This window comes from Spermophilus citellus, assembly GCF_964194105.1.
Source record: "Spermophilus citellus genome assembly, chromosome: 7".
Classification (NCBI taxonomy): Eukaryota; Metazoa; Chordata; class Mammalia; order Rodentia; family Sciuridae; genus Spermophilus; species Spermophilus citellus.
In genome coordinates this window covers 164,530,173-164,551,330 of record NC_138188.1, presented here as the reverse complement: position 1 = coordinate 164,551,330, position 21,158 = coordinate 164,530,173, and the positions used below count along the sequence as shown (strand labels likewise).

General features: G+C 47.1%; 1 protein-coding gene across 4 annotated transcripts in view; it reads left to right on the top strand.

The window, feature by feature from the left end:
* The window catches only part of PTTG1IP (PTTG1 interacting protein), a 51,471-nt gene that overhangs the window by 6,993 nt on the left and 23,320 nt on the right, over positions 1–21,158 (top strand). For 2 of the 4 annotated variants that reach the window (XM_081301512.1, XM_081301509.1), the window contains exons 3-5: positions 2,694–2,802; positions 4,287–4,458; positions 5,243–5,289. In XM_081301512.1, coding sequence (XP_081157638.1) covers positions 2,694–2,802; positions 4,287–4,458; positions 5,243–5,289 — 328 coding nt within the window. Of the gene's footprint in view, positions 1–2,693; positions 2,803–4,286; positions 4,459–5,242; positions 5,290–8,000; positions 8,066–8,234; positions 10,073–21,158 lie in introns of those variants that run through there. The other 2 variants (XM_081301511.1, XM_081301510.1) reach the window with 2 other exon arrangements.

Below are 21,158 nucleotides of genomic sequence, written 5' to 3'. Positions count from 1 at the left end.
TGTCCCCAACCTTTTAAATCCCTGTGTGCCCTTGAGAAAGAGGGTGGTCATTCTGGAGCAAGATTGCCCAATCCTCTGCTTAATGAGGTGGGTCGAGACCCAATTGTCTCCCTGTAGATGGGTCATTCTAGGCTTGTTGGAAATGGGTACTCCATCTGGGAGAAGTAGGAGCCAGCTGTGGGGATACCCCAACATAGATCCTGAGAAGATGCACGAACGTCTGCTTGATTCAGGGCCTTTGGCCTTTCTGCCACCGTGGCCTGCCCTCAGCCACCTCTCAGCAGCTCTGGCCGGCCAAGGGGCTCTCAGTTGACCCTGTGTAGTCCAGAGCCCTGTAGTGGCTTGAGAGAAGGCTAGCAGTGGGGACCAAAAGCAGCCTTCTGTGGCCTCTTTCTGAGGTCCAGGGAGTCCTCCTCCCCCCATCTCTGGAGGTTGTCACGGGTTTTCAGGTCTAGAGAGCCTGTTTCTTCCCCAGCCATGGGAAGCAGCAGGAACTGAGTGGCAGATGATTTCCACTGCGTGGTATGTTTTTAAAGAACAACTCTCACCCACATGACAGTGGTGAAGTTTGTGATGTGTCTTGTCACTTAGTGGGACTGAAAATCAGGATTAGCTGCCCCTGTAGCCTATCTTTCTTTCTTTCTTTTTTTTAAAATTATTTTTTAGTCACCAATGGACCTTTTATTTATTTACATGTTGCTGAGAATCAAACCCAGTGCCTCATACATGCTGGGCAAGCGCTCCACCACTCAGCCCAGCCCAGCCCAGCCCAGCCCTGGGCAGCCTGTCTTGACACCACTGTTTTGTGGCTGTTTGTTTTCTGACTCTGGCTTTCCTATTGGAAGTCATTTCAGCCATCAAAATAGCTTGTCACCATACCTGGCCTTGTAGTCTAGAGCTGGTTTGTGCTGTACTGCCCTGGGTAGGTATGGTGACAACAGAGTTCACAGAGACCCAGCCAGGTCACATGGGTGGGGCCAGTCCTGGAGCGCTGAGTCCTGACCCCACACTAGCCACAGGGCAAACCAGAAAGGCCAGGTACAGAGGGCTAGCCCCAGACCCTCTGGGCCTCTGCTGGAGTGCACTCAGGCTTCTGGAGGCCACAAGAGGACCAAGTAGGATTTGAAAATGGAAGACTAGCCAAAAGTGGTTGACCTCTGGAGTGGAAGATGTTCCAGATGGCAGGTGCACGGGGTCTGACTGTTGTTACCACGTTGTGCTCTGAATTGTGTGGAAACAAGACATTAAGGCATTGCTGTGCTCTTGTCCTGGGGAAGGGAGCCCAGGGTACACTTTAGTATTTTTGTAATAGATGTTCACCCTAACTTAAGATCAAAATATTGTGATTGTTTTTAGTCCTGTTAAAAATTCCTGGGCTGGGATGTGGCTCAGTGGTAGAGCGCTTGCCTAGCATGTGTGAGGCCCTGGGTTCCATCTTCAACACCACATGTAAATAAAATAAAGGTCTGTTGACAACTAAAAAAATATTTTTCTTTTTTTTTTTTTTTTTTTTTTAAAGAAAGAGAGAGGAGAGAGAGAGAGAGAGAGAGAGAGAGAATTTTTAATATTTATTTTATTTTTTAATTCTCGGCGGACACAACATCTTTGTTGGTATGTGGTGCTGAGGATCGAACCCGGGCCGCATGCATGCCAGGCGAGCGCGCTACCGCTTGAGCCACATCCCCAGCCCCTAAAAAAATATTTTTCAAAAATAGAAGAATGGGGCTAGGGATGTGGCTCAAGTGGTAGCGCGCTCACCTACCATGCGTGAGGCACTGGGTTCAATTCTCAGCACCACATAGAAACAAAATAAAGCTATTGTGTTCACCTAAAACTAAAAAATAAATATTATTAAAAAAACCAGGAGAAGAGTTCTGTAGTGCTGTTAGCATCAGGGTTTGCAGTGCAGGTGTGCCCCAGCGTAGGCTGGTAAGCTCGGTGCTGCTGGGGCTGCGGCTTTTCAGCCCCGTCCCGTGTGTTAGCTGCCCTGGCATCCTGCTCTGGGAGCATGCCCAGACTGTTGTGCATCCCTGTGGCGTCTGGTGGGCCTTGTCCTGCCCTGCTCTTGACACCACTGCAGGTGTGAGGGTGCCATCTCTCACAGCTGCACCTCACCATGACCCTGTGGGGCTCAGAGTCGACCGTGAGGTTCCCATAGGTCTTCAGCTCAGGCAGTTGCCTCTGAGCCCTGGCCACGTTGTCTTCCAAGCTGTAGTGATGCAGTGCCACTGTAAGGAGGGACCTCTCAGTGATTGTTGTGGTACCCAGTTCCTTCACCAGGCACCTCAGGAATGCCCACTGGGGGCCAGGCTGCATCCTAGGCCTGTTTGCACAGATGCCTGTGCTGGTGCAGCATGGCAGCAGGCATGTGAGCAGGGCAGGCTAGCGGCACCAAAGGGCAGGCAGTGGGGTGGGGAATGTGCTCTCTGGACAACAGCCAGCCTATGTAGCCAAGTCCAGTTAAGTTGTGCAGGCTGTCTGAGGTACAAGGGTTGTTGACAGGACCCCTAGCCATTGTGTGGGGCATTGACTGAAGGGCAGCAAGGATGAGAAACATGAGTTGGGGGCCAAGGCCATTGTGGTCATCTGGGGAGAGGTACTGCTGCCCATGGTGGTGCAGGTGGTGAGAAGCGCCAGGTCCTGGGCAGGCTGGCTCTGGGTTTCGCATTGTGTTCTCGTTTGGTCTTTTCCAGTGTCTGTGGTGCAACACTAATAACGCCTGCTTGGAATACCCCGTCAGAAAAATACTGCCCCCTGCCTCTCTCTGCAAGCTGAGCTCTGCACGCTGGGGTGTTTGCTGGGGTGAGTTGTTTTCATTTATTTCTTGCAACATCGGTGCTGTTTTGAAAATTCTAACACATCTCAGGTAGTGTAACGTGCTGCCGTAACTCTGTGACACTCCAGAGAGAAGGAAGTCAGGGAGCCAGCGGCCATCTGGTGTCAGGTCAAGCGGCCAGGTCCTGGGAGTTTGAAGGAACCCTTCAGTATAGTTGGCCTCAGGATCTGTAGTCACACAAGTTCTGAGGGAGATGGCCTTGTAGTGGCAAGAGGGAGGGTTCCCTGATTCCCAGATGAGCTCGGGTTGGCTTATCTGGTGACTTTTGAGGGCTGAGAGAAACCTGCAACCTGCTGCTGGGGACAAGCCCATACTGTGCCAGTCCCATGTGTGAGAAGGGGGTTGTGAGCTGGGGGACCACATCATAGGAGCGTAGTGGTGGGAGCTTGGAGGGCCTCTCAGCATCTCCTGGTGCCAAGAGGGGTCAAGGCCTACCTGGGGGTGGGTGCTTATCCTTAAAAATAACTCTCTTGGCAAAACTGCCACCTTCCAGACCTGCCAGGGCGGCAGCCTAGGGAGACAGCTCTCTGTGGTAGTTCTTGATTTCCTTGAACAAACTGAGGCCACGGTGCACCACTGCCCAGAGAATCTGTTCTTAAAGCTGTCTTCAGTAAACTCTTCTAACTGGGTGATCAAAATACGTTTGTAAAAGCTGTAGAACATGTTCTTTAATTGGCTCTGGTTTGAATTGAGTAGAATTGACTACTTTCAGTTTAAAAGGACCTTTAAGGAAAATTGAAGAAAATGGTAAAGCTTGTTTTGGATTGGCTTGAACTAGCAAGTCACGCCACTGAAACTCATTAGGCAGCCACATCGAACGAACCCTGGGGAATCGATAGTACTCAGATATGAAGACCACCCCACATGGCCTGTGGCTTGGGCTGCTTCTCCAAGCTCCTTCCTTTTGGGTCTGGTGGTCACTGTCCCCTGAAAGAAGTTTGTTTTTCTGGGGAGTGGTTGTAATCTTCTTGATGTTGATTTAAATGATAAACAAAGCTTTCTCAGGGTGCCTAACCTGTTTTTACAGTTCAGGGTGTCCTGGGACAGGACCAATAGACAGCTTGGTGGGTTTTTTCTTTTCTTTTTAAATATTTTTTTCAGTTGTAGTTGGACGCAATACCTTTATTTTATTTATTTATTTTTATGTGGTGCTGAGGATCGAGCTGAGATTCTACCACTGAGCCACAACCCCAGCCCGATTCTTTTTCTTCTTGCTGGTTTTTGTTAATCTTCGTTAGTTTGTGAACATCTTTCCAATCTCAAGTAAAAGAAGCTGCTGTGTCCTTTTGATTCATTGTGGTTAACCTAGAAATTGTAAGTCACACATAGATGTCTAAGGAACACGGTGCCAGGAGCCACAGACCAGGACTGCCCCGGCAGCTGAGGGGAGGGAGGTTCAGTGGCAGGTCCCGTGCTGAAGCAGTCCTAACTCCAGCTGCTGGATTTCCAGTGAACTTCCAGGCGTTGACCATCACCATGTCAGTGTTGGGGGCCATCATCCTCCTGGGCATCACTGTCTGCTGCTACTGCTGCTGCCGGCGGAAGAGGAGTCAGAAACCAGATAAGGGCGAAGAGCGGGCCATGAGAGAGCAGGAAGAAAGGAGGGTCCGGCAGGAGGAGAGGTGAGGTCTCATCAGGGGAGTTTACTTTAGGGAACTCAGATCTGGAAACATTTATGAGTCATGAATTTTGTTTTTTAAAAAGGAGAATGTGCTCAGTGTCCACAGGGGAGTCCTAGGCTATGTAAAGAGTGAGAAACTGGCAGGCATCTCTCGGAATGGCTCCAGCCGTGGCCCAGGCCTTCGTCTGTGGGTTTTCTCCTGGTGGCAGGCAGATGGTGGTGCAGCGTGGCTTGACATGTGCTCCTGTGATGTAATGATTGCCCTTGAGCCTGCAGAGGTGTCTGGGCTTCTGAGCCCTCTAGTCCCTACCCCGTCTACTCAGCTGAGCAAGCGGAGGCTCCGGCACAGATGGGGTCACCCTGACACTATGCAGCACAGCACTCTGCTGGCCTGTGCAGGGGCCTCAAGCCCTGGTAGCTGGAGGGGCTGTTGTCCCCTCAGACTGGCAGTTGGTGTCCTCCTGAGGTTTCCACCCTCTGGGCCACTTGATGCCTGTCTGCAATTGCGTTTTCCTAACCACCCTCAGAACCTGGCAGGGTTGGTGCATTTTCATTGTACAAAAGGAGATTGTAAAAGATCACAGTGTTGGGCATTTGAGGAGGTGTACTGATGAGGAGACTGGATGCTGAGCAGCCTTGGGGACTGCTCTGCCACCCTGTGCTGCCCTAGTGGGCCCGTCTGATGGCTCAGCTCACCCAGCTGGGTCTCCTGGGAAGCGTGTATTTTTTGAGACAATGTTGTGCATTGTGGTTTGATGCTACCTGATGTTTTTTATGCTTTTTAGGAGAGCTGAGATGAAGTCAAGACACGACGAAATCAGAAAAAAATATGGTAAGGCTCCATTGCACCTCCTTTGGGCTGTCCCGGAATGGGAACCGTGTCTTGTGCTGCAGCTACTCTCTATGGCTCTCCTACATGAGGACAGCAGCTGGTGTTACTCTAGGCTCAGTGCGTAACGCGTGATGGCACGAGTGTCTTCAGAGGAGAGACCCCCGCAGGCGTTTATCTCGGCCAGACTTCTTTTTCTTGGGTACTTGTTTGTTCCTGAAGTATGGTAACTTCCAGAAAGGCCATCAGTAGCTGGTGTATCCTCCTCTTTGCCTTCAAGTGGGCGCACCTGTACCACTGTTAGGCTGGTTCCCTGTCCAGCTCACAAGCCCTTCGCCCTGGCCTGCCTCCTCCTGTGGGCTGAGTGCAGCGGACAGCCCTCCTTTCTCAGACACTGGCCTGAGCTGCAGCTGGTCTATCAGTGCCTCTACTATTCCCCCTGGACGCTTGGTCTTGCCTGCCTTGTTTTGGGGTAGCTTTGAAGGGGTCAGAGTGAGGTGTGTGTGTCTCATGTAAACCTTTCATCCTGGTGGAAGGGTCTGGAAACCCAGCACATTAACTTGTCCTCTAGTCACATGTTGCTGGGAGCACTGGACCCTGCTGTCTTCTGTGCTCCTGTGCTTCTGAGCTGATGTGGAAGCCACCAAGTTCCAGAATTTTCTGTGCTGGGTTTGGTGGTTGCATGGTGGTGGGCATATGAGCAACTGCCTCCCTTGCTGTCCAGGAACCCAGGCCTCTGGGTCCCTGTCCTTTCCTTCACTGAGGCCCTGTGCTGTCCTGGAGAACTGTGTTAAGGGTGAAATCCTATGAGGAGAATTTCTTTTTTTTTTTTTTTTTTGGTGCTGGGGATTGAACTCAGGGCACTCGCACACTGAACCACATCCGCAGCCCTATTTTGTATTTTATTTAGAGGCAGGGTCTCACTGAGTTGCTTAGCACCTTGCTTTTGCTGAGGCTGGCTTTGAACTCAGGATCCTCCCGTCTCAGCCTCCTGAGCTGCTGGGATTATAGGCATGCACCACCGTACCTGTCACCTGAAGAGAATTTCAGAATCTTTTCCCAATGAATGCAGTTTGCGTCCTTTAAGTAAATGCGATATTTTGAGATCTTAGCCGTTGGGGTCGTTATTATCACTCCTTGGTTTCTGTAGTTGGGGGAGAACAGAACCCAGTAGCACTAGTAGACAGTGTGGTGCTTCCAGGTGTGAGCTGTTAAAATATTAAATGTGTGTGGGTTTAGTTCCCTGTGGTGGAGCCACAGGGGCCCCATTGCTGCTGGTGTTGGTGCTGTGCACAGTGATTAGCTCTGTCAACTGGCCAGGAGGTCTCTGTCCTAACTGGTCAGACTGCTTCCCAGTCACACTGTGCACAAGAAGCCAAGACTGGGTTGCAAAGGCCAGGACTGACCCTGCTGGCTTGGCGTGTGGCCTCAGGCTAGAGACGGCCCTGCTTTCCCGAGGCCTGGGTCTCCTCTCCTTCCAGGGGGATGCGCAGCAACTGGTGGAGCTCCTGGAGCCCCTGCCCTCGCCTGCTCCAGGCTGCTGCACTGGCCCCGGCCCTCTCCTGGCCATCCCCACTGCCCCTGCCCCAGGGCCAGCCTGTTTCTAGCCCTCACCTGGCCCTCTGCACCCCCTGGCTCCAAGTGTGGGTGGCGACTGGACTTCCTGGTGCGACTCCCATGTAGAGCAGGACATCAAGCATCCATACCACCCCTTGGCTGGATGTAGCTTACTTTGAAGAGTCCAGAGGAGCTCTTTGACACTGATGAGTGTAAATATGAATAGAAGACTAGGTGAACATGCATGCTCATGCGTGCACACAGAGCACAGTGTTGGTCACAGCCACGCACCCTTGGACTTTGGCTTGGCCTGACTTCTGTGTGAGCAGAGGCCAGTGCGTGGCTCTGGGTGGGTCGTGCTGCTTGCCTGTTCCTGCCATGGTGGTGCTGGACTTGCCCTCTCCTTGGGCCTCTGCTTTTTTTGCTCGCTTATAATAGAGCCCATTGAGTGGCCTGCACTTTGAACAGCCTTGGCTGCGTGGAGTAAGTCCCCGGAGGTCCTGGTGGGAGAAGACACTTGGGTTGACTTGGTCAGCTAACAGGGTCCTCGGGCCTCTCGTGGTTTTGGAAGGCATTTAACTTGTTATCACAAAATGGCTTGCCTCTTGTTTTCCCTCCAACTTGTTTTCCCTCCAAACCGGCATGAGAGCCAGGAGCTCTTCTCTCACTAAGGCCTTGGCATGGCTGCTCCTGTGTGCATTCAGTGTCTGGGCTGTGGGCCAGAACTGACTGCAGCCTCCTCCCCTGAGGTCTGCACAAACAGTCCTGACCGGGCGCACCCTCCTGCTGCCCTGCCCGCGTGTTCCCTGCCCCTGCTTCCCCGCCCCCAGCAGACCTGCAGTAAGTAGGTTTGTTGCGCTGGCTCCCGGTCATTTTGTCACACAGAGTGTGTGTGTGTTTCTGCAAGGTAAAGAGGAAACGTCTGGTTTGGGGTCAGTACCACAGACTGACTTTTGTGCATATATTCTCTTTTTATCCCAGTTATGTTGTAATGCTCAAGTCAACTTGGTGGTCGGCTTCCTTTTGTAACTTTGATTCTAAAGTTTAATAGCAATTATAGGAAATTCAGAGTGAGGAGGTTGGTTTGGTTTTTCTGTATAATTCTAGGAGCCAGTACCAAAGGAAGCATTTGCTTTCTCTTTGTGCTTTCTCTTCAGCAAGTCAGTCTTCACTTGTTAGGATCTGTCACCATTATTGTTTCTGGTAAGTTTTCAGTTTCAGAGTCCACTGTGGTTTGACTTCAGGAAGGGTCTGGCAGCTTCGGCCTGCGGAGAACCCGTTCCTCGGCCTCAGTACATGTTCATGTGAAACTCAGCCAGCCAACATTGCTTTCAGGCGTTCTGTTTCCAGTTGAGTGAGTGCATTTCTAATTCAAGTCTGTTTTCTTTCAGGTTTGTTTAAAGAACAAAACCCATATGAGAAGTTTTAGGACGACTGCGTATGTGTCCGAAAGATTAGGCGGTCCTGGGCCCTCCTGCAGGCTCATGCTGCCCAGCACAGGTCAGGAGCCCGCTGCACCCTGGGCTAGCCTCCAGCAGAGTCCTGGAAGCTGCCCTGAGAGGACAATCCTGCTCTTGCCCTGTCGGCTGTGGCCTTCTGTCCCCCCTGCCTCTGTTCTGTATTTAGCTGCTCGAGACATTAATCTCGCTGGGCCCTTGCTGTTTTCCGTTCACTGTCGTCTTACTGTCTTGGTCTACAAGCTGATGACCAGGTGAGCAGCCCACAGTCCGATGTGCCAGCAGTTCTGCTGCAGCAGCAGAGGTCCCGAGGGCCTCTCTCCACCAGCAAGCTTCACACAGTGATGGGGACAGTCACCTTCACTGTGTCATGGGCGAACTGAGCAAGACATTTTCATTTCCCAAAAAAAAATCCATGGGTGGCACTTCTGTGTGCCCATCTCTTTGAACCTTGGTGTGTCTTAATGCAGGTAGCTTTTTGTAGAAAATAGTGTCCCATACACAGTTTGATAAGGATCTTTTTCCTCACTGCAACTATGTCGAATAGCACTAAAGAATAGTTAAAATCACCTTAATTAAAAATAATAATAATTCTTGGATGCCATCACCAAAACATTCCCACCCCCAGATATTCATGTAAAAGATCAGACCCTTATGAGATGGTATTTTTAAATTTACATCTATTAAAGACTTGAGAGTCTTTGCCCTCGGGCTGGAGTGGGTGCTCTGGTGCCCACCTCACCTTCCCTCCAGCTCCACCAGCACCTGGGCCGTCATACGTCCTTGGGAATATTCTTGTAAGCCTTGGACTTCTGCCTGCCTGTCAGGCTATCTGAGAGGTGGTCATTTTGGGTCATGGGCCTGGCACATTTACCCCAAGAAGGGAGAAGGTCATCCATAGGCCAGCCCCTCTTCAAGGCCCAGTATGCAGGACACCGGTGTGTTGGGGCCTGCTGAAGGTCCTCCACACACTGCCACAGGTAGGCTGCCCACAGCAGGCCACCTACTCCAGCTGCACTTCACCTTGGGCTGTGGGAGGGTTTCTATCTGAGGCGGCGACTGTAAGTTCTCAGAGAAGCTCCAGGTGCCCCAGGCTGTGTATTTCTTTAAAATCAAGACACATGAGTAGTGAACAGAATGTTCTTGGTGGCACGGACAGCTAGATGCTTTTCCTAAAAGATACTGGACGATACTTCCAGTTGCCAGGTTGCTTTGCATTTAAAAAAAAAAACTCTCCCCGGGAACGTAGGTAGCCAGCACCAGTGGTAAGCAGCGTGTTCCATCCTCACGCTCCTGATGGTGCTGGGGGCGGCATCCGTGGCTGTGGCCTTCGTGACGGGCAGGTCGCCCAGCAGTGGCTCTGCCAATTCTTACACTAAGGATGTGGCCCTTGACAAATGCTTCAGTCTTATTTTTCTGACTTCTTGGGCATTGGATAGTAATTTTTAAAGTATTATGAAACATTCCTAAGTATGTGCTGGCAGCTGTCATAATAGGCTTTAATGAACTTTGTATTAACCTGATGGTATGTATGTAAAATCACAGTTTCTTTCATTGAGGTTGCTGCATTAAAGTAGAGCAACCTGTTTTTAAATACAGTGTATTTGATTCTCACATCAGGTGACCTTAGGCTGGTCTTGGTTGAGCTTTTCTCTGAACTGAGGCTAAGGGAGCCGCACAACTGTGAGCTTGAGGAGACTGCCGTGTTCAGAGTGCCTTACTTTTAACCAGTTTCCAATAAAATGGTTCTGTGCCTGCTTTTGTTTATTAAACACAGTGTCCCTCTCTGGGTGGCGACTCCTCTGTGGCAGGTGGATCTGTCAGGTGAGGCTGAGCTTCTGGGCTATCCTATGATGCAGTGAGCCGATCCAATGACGCCATGACCCCCAGGGCTGGACCAGGTTATGTCCTGGAATTGCCCCACCTGCCAGCGGCTTTCCTTCTGCTTCTGTGCGGGGCACAGAGCACAGAGGAAGCCGTCTTCCTTTGCAGTCTGAAATGCCACTGGTGACAGGCACCTGGTCTAGAGGGCCTGATTCTGGACAGTGCCCGGAGACTGCCTCTGTAGGGCACTTTGGGGTGCGGCAGAGATGGAAGATATCCAGGTGACAGCAAATCTGCCCCTGCAGAGACAGCTGCTGAGGGCTGGGGATGTAGCTCAGCAAACTTGGTGAAGTGCAAGGCCCTGGTTCAACCCCCAGACCAACAGGAGTCTCTGAGCCCCAGTGTGCACAACCAGAAAGTTTTGGGTTCCCTGGCCACTAAGAGCTGGCTGCCCAGCGCCCAGCTGAAGTGCAGGACAGCCAGGGAAGGGGCTCAGAACAGGAATCCAGGGAGGTAGCTACATGACCTGGGGGAAGAAAGGAGCTTGCTGGGCAGAGTGCCACCCGGGCTGTTTGTGTGGGAGGCCCTGGGAAGCAGAAGTGCCCGTGTCCCCGCCTTTGCAGGCAGGGCACTGAGGGATGGTGATCCCCAAATTTCCTTTGCATCCTGGTCCAGGGCCCTCATACCTGGTCTCTCCTGGTGCCACAGGGCCCCCGGTTTCTGTGACACAAGCAGACTGCTCTGGGTAAATAATGTTGGCAACATTCACCAAAAGCTTTACCAAAGAAGGGCTGACGGGCGGGGCTGATGGGTGGGTGTCAGCCTTCCAGGGAGGTGGGGTGAGCTCCTGGGTCTGGCTGCTGCTGCTGCAGCACAGGGCCTTGGTGGCCTTGAGACGATGAGTCCTGGGCATGTTCCGGGAAGGTGGGACAGATCCGTTCACAGTTGACCTGGGCCCTCAGACTTGGTGATTATGTGGAAATGCGGAGCAGAGGTGACCTGCAGCCTCCGCAAACTTCACACCTCTGCTTGCGGAGCAGAGGCCCTTCACAGCCCTCACCCCACACTCCACCAGATCACCATGGTCACTGCTGAGCCTCACTGTCACACCCTGTGCTGCAGGTTGGCACTGAAAAGACAAACCCCATTTTGCAATGAAGAGTCAGCTGCACAGAATGCTGGTCTGGGTTCTATCCCAAGGAGCATTAGCGCAGGGAAGAGCAGGAGGGGCTCCCACTGAGAGCTCAGGTGGGGCCTGAGTCTGGCGCTCATCCCAGCTGTTCTCTTGCTCCCTCCCGGGGCTCAAGATGGGCACAGGTTCCAGCAGGGGAAAGGTGTCCTGCACACAGCCAGTTGGGAGGCTCTGAGCTGTGACTTGATGGGATTCTTTCACTGGAGGCACCTGGGTTCCAGGAGATGTTCAGCCAGGAAGAAGAACTTTCATAAACTAGGACTTAGGAGCAGTGTGCTGAGCTCCCAGGGCCCCGAGCTCTCTGCCCAGGTCTTCCTTTAAAGCCTCAGGGCATAGTCTGTCACAGGAACTGCCTTGGCCTGGCCCTCAACCGGGGCCCTTGCAGGTCTCAGAGGCACTGACCCCAGGTGCCTGCCCGCCAACCTCAGCACTGAGCTCAGTGCTCAGCCTTTCTCTGCATTTCATCCTGGCCCATGCTCTTGACTCCCACCCTCCAACCTTGGGGTACCCACCTTCCCCAAAGAAAGACCTCCAAGACATTGTCCCGGGTTCTGCTTCCCAGGAACCCCTGGAAGTCATCACTTAGGGCCATCTGGGTCTAGGAATGTGATTAGCCAAGTTGCAGCAGGAGGTAGACTTCCCTCATGACTAAGTTCATGTGTCACCTTAGTGGGTTCAGAGATGTCCTTGTACCTGATGAGGCATTATTTGTGGGTGTCTCTGCAGTGTCCCCATGAGGTTAGCATTGGAGGACCAAGTGAACCCAGGAAGAGAAGAGAGAATTTGCCTTCCCTCTGCAGGTTGCTTGAGCTGGGGCCTGGCCTTATGCATGATTGTGTAAGACGCCCTAGTGACAGGTTTGCTAAAATATTTAAGAGTTTTGCATGTTATGCTGGGTATGGTGGCACACACCTGTCATCTCAGCTGCTTAGGATGCTGAGACAGGAGGATCATCAAGTTCAAGGCCAGCCTGGGCAACTTAGTAAGACCCTGTCTCAAAAAAAAAAAAGCGGGGGGGGGGGTGGAATGTAGCTCAGTGGTAGAGTACCCCTGGGTTTAATCCCCAGTACTGCCCCCAAATCTTTTTATCTTTTTTTTCTGCCCAAAAAAAAGATTAAAAAGTCAGGGCTGGGATTGTGGCTCAGCAGTAGAGTGCTCCCCTAGCACGGGTGGGACCCAGGTTCTATCCTCAGCGCCACATAAAAACAAAGGCATTGTGTCCATCTACACCAAAAGAAAATAAATATTTTTTTTTGTTTTTGTTTTTTTATTGGTTGTTCAAAACATTACATAGTTCTTGATATATCATGTTTCACACTTTGATTCAAGTGGGTTATGAACTCCCATTTTTACCCCGTATACAGATTGCAGAGTCACATCAGTTACACTTCCACTGATTTACATATTGACATACTCATGTCTGTTGTATTCTGCTGCCTTTCCTATCCTCTACTATCCCCCCTCCCCTCCCCTCCCCTCTTCTCTCTCTACCCCCTCTACTGTAATTCATTTCTCCCCAAGAAAATAAATATTTAAAAAAAGGATTAAAAAGTCGTTTTCATCTTTACTCACAAGTTTAGTATAGGTTTTTGCTATGCTTGTGGGTTTGGGTTTAGGGTTAAGCTAGAATCGTAATTAACTCTGGTTTTCTGTATCATGAACAGTTTGATAAAAGACCTTGAAAAGACCAGGATGTAGTGTCTTTTTCGGGGGAGTTGGTATTTCAGCACTGCTTTGGTTTCTTTCACAATTCTTAACCGTTTGTTGTCTAGGTTTTAAGTCTACCATTTAGTTAATGTTTTTCTCGAAAGTCGTCCATTTAATTTAGTCTTTCAAACGCATACAAATATTTGCCTGGTGCAGAATCTCTTATCAGTGGTTGTGTTGTTTCTCTGTATGGTCTTCCTGATCCCAGGTAACTTATCCCTCTTCACAGGACCAAGGAGTGAATCTGCTGGTTGAGTCCCCACTTTCCTTTTCATTACCTGAGGGGTCTGGGCAGCAAGGTACTCTTGGCCCTCCCACGCTGACCTACTGGGACTCAACCTGGGCCTCAGGGGACCTGGCGTCTTCTGCTTTCCTCTCATTTATTTGCTTGGTGTGAAGGAGCCCCAGCTGTCCTGCTGGTGCTGTGGCCTAGTGATGACCAGCACCACATGCCAGACACTTGCTGGGGTGGAGCCACCTGCTGACCAGAGCCACAGGGTGCCTGGCAGAGTAGGACAAGCTGTTGATCCAGAAAACGTGTCCAAAAAAAATGGTAGCTGTTCTAAGCCGCCAAGTTTTGGGTAATTCATGATTCAGCAATAAACACTCGATACATTACCCCCCCCCCCCAGTATACTAAAATCAATGGTATTTTTATATAGTAGCCAAAATAATGGAAAATGAAAATAGTATTTACAATAGCATTGAGAACATAAAATTCGTAGTAATGAATTTAATAAAGTATATGTAAGATGGGTACACTAAAATCTACATTACTGAGAGAACTTAAGAGCTAGATAAATATGCACATTATTTATTAATCAGATGACTCAATTTCTAAAAATTTAACAATATTTTTATTGTGTTAAAATACACATAAATTTACCATCTTGCTTTTTTTTTTTTTGTACTAGGATTTGAACCCAGGGGGCACTTAACCACAGAGCCACATCCTTAGCCCTTTTTTAAAAAATATTTTTTTAGCTGTTGATAGGCCTTTATTTTATTATATGAGGTGCTGAGAATTGAACCCAGTGCCTGCTTCACACATGCCAAGCAAGTGTGCTGCTGCTCAGCCCCAGCCCCAGCCCATTTTTATATTTTATTTAGAGACAAGGTCTACCTGAATTGCTTAGGGCCTTGCTAAGTTGCTGAGGCTGGCTTTGAACTTGTGATCCTCCTAAGCCACTGGGATTATTGACCATTTTTAGGTAGACTTTTCAGGAACAAGTACGTTCATGTTGTACAACCAACGTGACCATCCATCTCCAGAACTTTTTCATCTTGCAAAACTGAAACTCTGATCCCATAAAACAACTCCCCAGTCCTCCCTGCAGCTCTTTCAACTACTGCCCTGCTGAGCCTCTACAGACTTGGCTGCTCCAAGTATCTTGTATAGAAAGGGAATTGTACAATATTTCTTTGTGTGACGACCTTATGAGAGTTTCCCTAATCTCTTGAGGGTACCACTTCTTTCTACATTACCATCTTCTTTTCAGTTTAGCTAATTTTTTGGTTGAAAAAAATACTAAATTCATTCATCATTTCTTTTTCATATATTCTAGAGCTCTTTTCCTTATGTTACCATGGAGACTGAAATGCAACAGTGGTCCACTTTATGCTTTGAATGTAGCCCTTGCTGATCTTCCGCTGCAACTTATTTTAAAAATGGGCCTGTTTCTGGGGCTGGAATTGTGGCTCAGCGGTAGAGCACTCGCCTGGCATGGGCAGGACCCAGGTTCGATCCTCAGCACCACGTTTAAAAAAAAAAAAATAGAGGCATTGTGTTGTGTCCATCTACACCTAAAAATAAATAAATATATATATATTTTAAATGGACCTGTTTCTTTCTCTTCCTCTCTCCCTGATCTTAATCTTAGGGGGAACAGGGTCACCTTTCTTTCCCATCCTAGGCAGAGTTATCTGTCCCTGAGCATGCACCCACCCTGGGAACGAAGTAAACAAGACTTTGGGGATGGCACCAGAAGATCTCAGAAATGACTGTCTCCCAAATTAACAAATAAATCACAATTCAACAGAGAACCCTGGGATGTAGCCTTTGAACCACCTGTTCCTGCAGAGGGGCAGAATCAGCCTCTGGGGCAGCAGTCCCCTGTGTTTCCCCTTTGCTATCAAAGCAAGTAGCCTTTTTTTCTCAAAATCATATCCTTGTTGCTAAAAGCTTGGTCCTTGTCCGTGAAGCCAATCCAATAACAAGGACATGCTTTTGAGAAAAAGGAAAAAATTAGTTTATTGCTTTTAGGAAGGATAGATCAGGGGAAAGAAGATCAGGGAGAAGTTGAGAGAAAAAGATATCAGAAGATCAGGGAAAAGTTTAGGAAAATGAGGATTAGAGAGGAGAAGTTTAGGGAAAAGTAGATCAGAGAGGAGAAAAAGCGTGGGGAAAAGAAAACAAAGTGAGTTCCAAAGCCACAGGGATACAGTCAAAGCATCAAGTGGACCCTGTCACATCCTCATTACTGGATTGGCATCCGGGACAAGGACCGAAATTTGGGCAACAATTACTTAAACATTCTAAGACTTTAATGTTCCAATTTGCGTTTGTGTCATCTTAACCTCAGTAACGCATGCCAAAAATGTGCCTCCTCATACCTCCATTCTCAACCCATTTAAGGTGCTGATGTGACAAAATCATGTTTTTACACTGTCCAAGAACAAACTAGTAATTGCACATATAAATGTATATATGTATATGTATATGGGGGATACCAGGGATTGAACTCAGGGACACTCAACCACTGAGCCATACCCCAGCCCTATTTTGTATTTTATTTAGAGACAGGGTGAAAGGAAAGCAAGGAACAAGAGATGGGTAAGCAAGAAATGAAAGATGAGACCAGGCAGAGATGTGCAGGAGAGTGTATTGTCAGAGTTCACAAAGGCCATCTCTGTGGGAGAGTCTAGTTCTGGGACTTTTATGGGGAGGCTCAGGAGTGAAGAGCCGGGTGGGTCCTAATGCGGGTGGATAGGGGTTGGGTTGGTGTGAGGGAGTGCTGAGCCTTTCTCAGGCCCTTGGGTGGGAAAGCAAAGGCTGTCAAGATGGCCATCCACATGCTAAGCAAGGACCTTATATTCCCCCTTTTTTTGTCTTTATTGGGCCCCTTAGGGAACAGGGACAGAGCTCAATCTTCTATAACTGCTTCCTGCTAGGAAGGGGTGTTTGAATCCCTCATTAGGGTGCAGGATGTCACTGGAATCATGATGGAGGTCGAGTGGTGTGGAATACTGTCCCCGGTTCCCCAATTCTTGGTGAGGGATTGGTATTCCTGTAACAAAAGCTGGTTTACAGTTTGGTTAGAGATTATTTGGACCTGGTCTTGAGCCAATCTAATGATGCAGGGGACAAGCATGAACAGAAGGCCTGTGACAAGGAGAGGGGTCAGGAGAGGAAGTGCCCACTGGAGAAGGGGTGACTTGGCGGCCACCTTCAGCAGAGGAGAGCTGTTGTTTCCGACCTTCAAGGTCCTGTTGGAGATGTTTATCTGTCCTTTGCTCTACCAGATTGATTGACACCAAACAGCATTCCTCCTGTAGGGACAAAGTCCACCTTTTTTGGCCATGAAAAGATCAAGGCCCCTTGGATTCTGCAGAACCACAGCGGCTGAAGAATCGAGCTGGGACTGGGTGGTTAGTATGGTTTGAGCAAGTTGCTGTGAGTCCCTAGAAATTGGACTGGTAACTCCTGGTGCGTGCAGAAGGAGGGAGGAGGGCAAAAATGAAAAGGGAATTGTGGTCCTCATGGTTCTGCAGTGTCCCGTGGTCCTCAGATGCTGCAGTCTGGCTGGGCACAAAATCACAAGCCACTCAAGCAGGAACAAACTTTATTTCCCAAACTCCCACGAACACCACGCACGCGGCCTTCTCCCGGGACACACCACACCAACCGGAAATCCCTCCTCCGGAAATCCCTCCTATCACACTTCCCCAACCAATGGGAACTCTCCGGGGATCCCCGCAAGAGCTCCAAAGTAGCAGGCCGAGGTGGACAGCAGGGGTCTAATCTCCAATTGAATACACATCTTAACATAACCATTATCATCTCATGGCTAGCTGGTGTCACCTTTCAACCAAAAATGCTATGTGTCATTCCTACTCAGCTATGGCTCTCAGCATCTCCCCACTTCTGTTTAATTAAGCACCAAGCATGTGGCTTAGGGACCGTGCCTGTTAGGCTGTCCAATACTACATATGGCTCTTACCCGTCATTGGACGAGCTGACCTCAAGGTGTCAGCCTCCTGTCTTAGGTTGGTACCACTGCATTGGATCATACCCGTCACTGACTACCAGTCCAGCATACAGCCATACTTGTGGATAGGCCTATGCACCAGTGGGGGGGGGTGAGGTACATTGCCTCACCTCTGTTGGCCCCCAAATTTTAGACCATCACTAGCAGAAGGGAGGAGGATACAGAAATGCCACAACACTAAGCCAATTGACGGCTCCTTTGAAAAATTGTACCACTGGTGACACCATCAGCAAAGATACCCCAGCACTACCACAATTTGCTGCACCAACAGATAGGTCACAATGCATACAAGTGATACATAGTCCAGGAAAGTTCTGCAAGCAGTTCAAAGCAGAGGAATCCATCAATATGTCCATTTCCTCCCAAAGTAAATCGACTCCTTGATTGAGCATTACTTGTTGAGTTATTATTCATTGATGCATCAGTTTATACAGTTTACTATGATAGCTGTCACAGAAGCTATAGTTTGGTTTTATCTTTGTCTTCACTGGCACTGGGCTGAAGATAGGAATTCTGGCAATGATGGCTATATATATATATATCATTCCAACAGGTACTAAGAAAACAATTTTCTAAACAATATACATTATCCTGAACAGAATTATTAAATATAATGAAAGTAAACAAACAGATCTGTTAACCTCCTTATTTGTTCACATATTAAAACAATCCTCAACAGCTGTTTACCCAATTTAAATTAAACCATTTAAATCACTTGAATAATAAAAATATTTGGATCCATTTTGTCATGAGTGCTCCTCATATATGATCTATGGACATACGCACATACAGATATACAACACAAACCACAAGTGTGCACACATAACATACAACACATAAGCCAAAGTAAAGGCCTTGTAGCTTTTCACAGGTGAAATCTCCATTGCAATGTTTAAAAACTCGACAGTCAAAAAATAAAACTGATCAGAAAAACATTAACCTAGGTCTGAATGAGCTCAAAAAATAAAATAGAACTTTATGATGTGGGAAAAGGCAATAATAAAATAGATATTGAAAAAGACATCCTGGTTACCACCTGGGTTTGACTCCCTTTTGGATATCCCATCCTTTTTCCTGTAACTTGCATAATGGGTCTGAAGGTATTCCCACAAGCAAGCCCCAAGGTTTTTTACATTTGAAATAGGCGTTAATGGTGTTCACTATTCATTAGCCTCCAGGTGTGGGAGAACCACTGTTGCAGATCAAGAATAGCCAAGCTGGAGCTCTGGATATCAGCTGTTATGGATTTGAGCCAAATCATCTTCTTTTTGGTCTGTAGAAATCGCTTTAGTTAGTCTCTCTGGAATCCAAATTGGCTGCTGTTCTCTCTGTGGAAACACACAAACAGAACCCCGGCTCCAGAAAATCACTGGGTCAGAACATTTCCATTGTCCTATTAGAATATCCTTCCAAATTACCTTAGGCTTATGTACATTTTTTGGACACATATGCCTTTCTGCAGCACTAAGCCCCGATGAAACCAAATTTTAAAAGTTTAGAGTAAAAAGGGTTATTTTAAGTTTATCTTTGGGGGATTTATACCCCTTCCCAATTCCCTCTTTTTGCTTTAATAAGTATATTTTAATAGTTTGATGAGCTCTTTCAATTATGCCTTGTCCTGTGGATTGTATGGGATTCCTCTTATATGAGTAATGCCAAATGATGAGCAAAATTGTTTAAAAGAGGTAGAAGTATAGCCAGGGCCATTATCTGTTTTTCACTGTTTTAAAACGCCCACAGTGGCAAAATTTTGTAAGCAACGAGCTATAATATCTTTAGTTTTTTCTCCAGCATGAAGGGAGCCCATCAAAAATCCGGAAGAAGTATCAACTGTAACATGCAAATATTTTAATTTTCCAAATTCTGGCAAGTGTGTGACGTCCATCTGCCAAATATGGTTAGGTATCAGTCCTCTAGGATTGACTCCAAGATTAACTTGTGGTAAAAAGGTCACACAATTTTGACATTGTTTTATTATATGTCTGGCTTGTTCCTTAGTTATTTTAAAATGCTTTTGTAAAGTATTAGCATTGACATGGAACCTTTTATGAAAATTCATAGCTTCTTCTAGTGTGGAGAAAATATGTATGTCATGTGTAGTTTTATCTGCTAAATCATTGCCCAAACTAAGGGCTCCAGGCAATCCTGTATGTGCCCGGATATGTCCTATAAAGAACGGATCTTTTCTGTCTCAGATTAGACTTTGTATAGTGGAAAACAAAGAGAAAACAGTAGAGGAAGGGGAAATCCTACCAGCATCTTCAAGGGATACTATAGCATTAACTATATACTGACTATCAGAAAATAAATTAAATACCGAATCTTTAAACATCACAAAATCTTGTAATACTGCATTAAGCTCTACCTTTTGAGCTGATTGTTTGGGTACTAAAAATGTAAAAGTTTGATCAGGGGTAACTATTGCTGCTGTACCATTGTTTGACCCATCAGTGAATACATTTGGAGCATTCATGATAGGGGTTTTTCTTGTCATTTTTGGAAAAATTACAGGATGCAAAGACCAAAAAGGCAATAAAGGATTAGATGGTAAGTGATTATCAAATGAAACACTAGTTTTACACATGATTATTGTCCAAGTATTTAACTCATTAGCTAACTCATCAATTTGATCCATAGTATATGGAGTAATAATTTTATTGGGAGAAATTCCAAACACTCCCTTTGCTGCTTTTATTCCTTTGAGTATTAATTGTCCTACGGCCTCAGGATACCTAGTAAGAATAGTGTTAGGAGAATAAGATAAATGTATCCACAATAATGGACCTTCTTGCCAAAATACTCCTGTAGGAATATTTTTTGTTGGTAGTACAATAAATAATAAAGGCAAACTTATATCAATTCTATCCAAATGCATATTTTCCATATATGTTTCAATGATTTTTAATGCCTTTCTTGCTTTAGGCGTTAACATGTGGGGTGAATTTGGATCTGATGGACCTTTTAGGATATCAAATAAAGGTCCCAACTCTCCTGTTGGTATACCTAGATAAGGCCTTATCCAATTTATGTCTCCTAATAACTTTTGAAAGTCATTAAGTGATTTGAGTTGATCTACTCGTATTTGAATTTTTGGTGGATGGACCATGGTTGAGGATAATAGAACTCCTAAATAATTAATTAGAAGATTTAATTGTACTTTATCTATTGCTATCTCTAGATTATAATTTTTTAATAAGTTTGTAAGTGTGGCATAACATTCTAGCAATGTGTTTTTATCTTTGTGTGCTAATAATACATCATCCATATAGTGAAATATTTGTAGTTCAGGATTTTTATTTCTAAGTGGCTGGATTGCTTTATTAACATAAATTTGACACATAGTTGGGCTGTTAGCCATCCCTTGAGGGAGTACTTTCCATTCATATCTCTCATCAGGACCTTCATGATTCAGCGCAGGGATAGTAAATGCAAAACTTGGACTATCCTCTGGATGAATTGGAATTGAAAAAAAAAATCTTTAATATCTATAGCTAAAACATACCAAGTTTTTGGCAAAGTAGACAATTGGGGAATCCCTGATTGAGCAGGTCCCATAATAACCATCTCATTATTAATGGCTCTTAAATCTTGCAATAATCTCCATTTACCAGATTTCTTTCTGATGACAAAAATGGGAGTATTATGGGGGAGATACGGAAGGTTGTATATGTCCCTCTGCTAATTGTTGTTTGACCAGGTCATGGGCTACTTGTATCTTTTCTTTAGTCAGGGGCCACTGAGGAACCCATACTGGTCTTTCTGATTTCCAAGTAATTTTGATTGTCTCGGTGACCCCTTCTGAAAACCCAATCCATGTCTATTTATTCCTTGATCTATTTGAATTGGTGCTGCTATACCTTGTTCTTG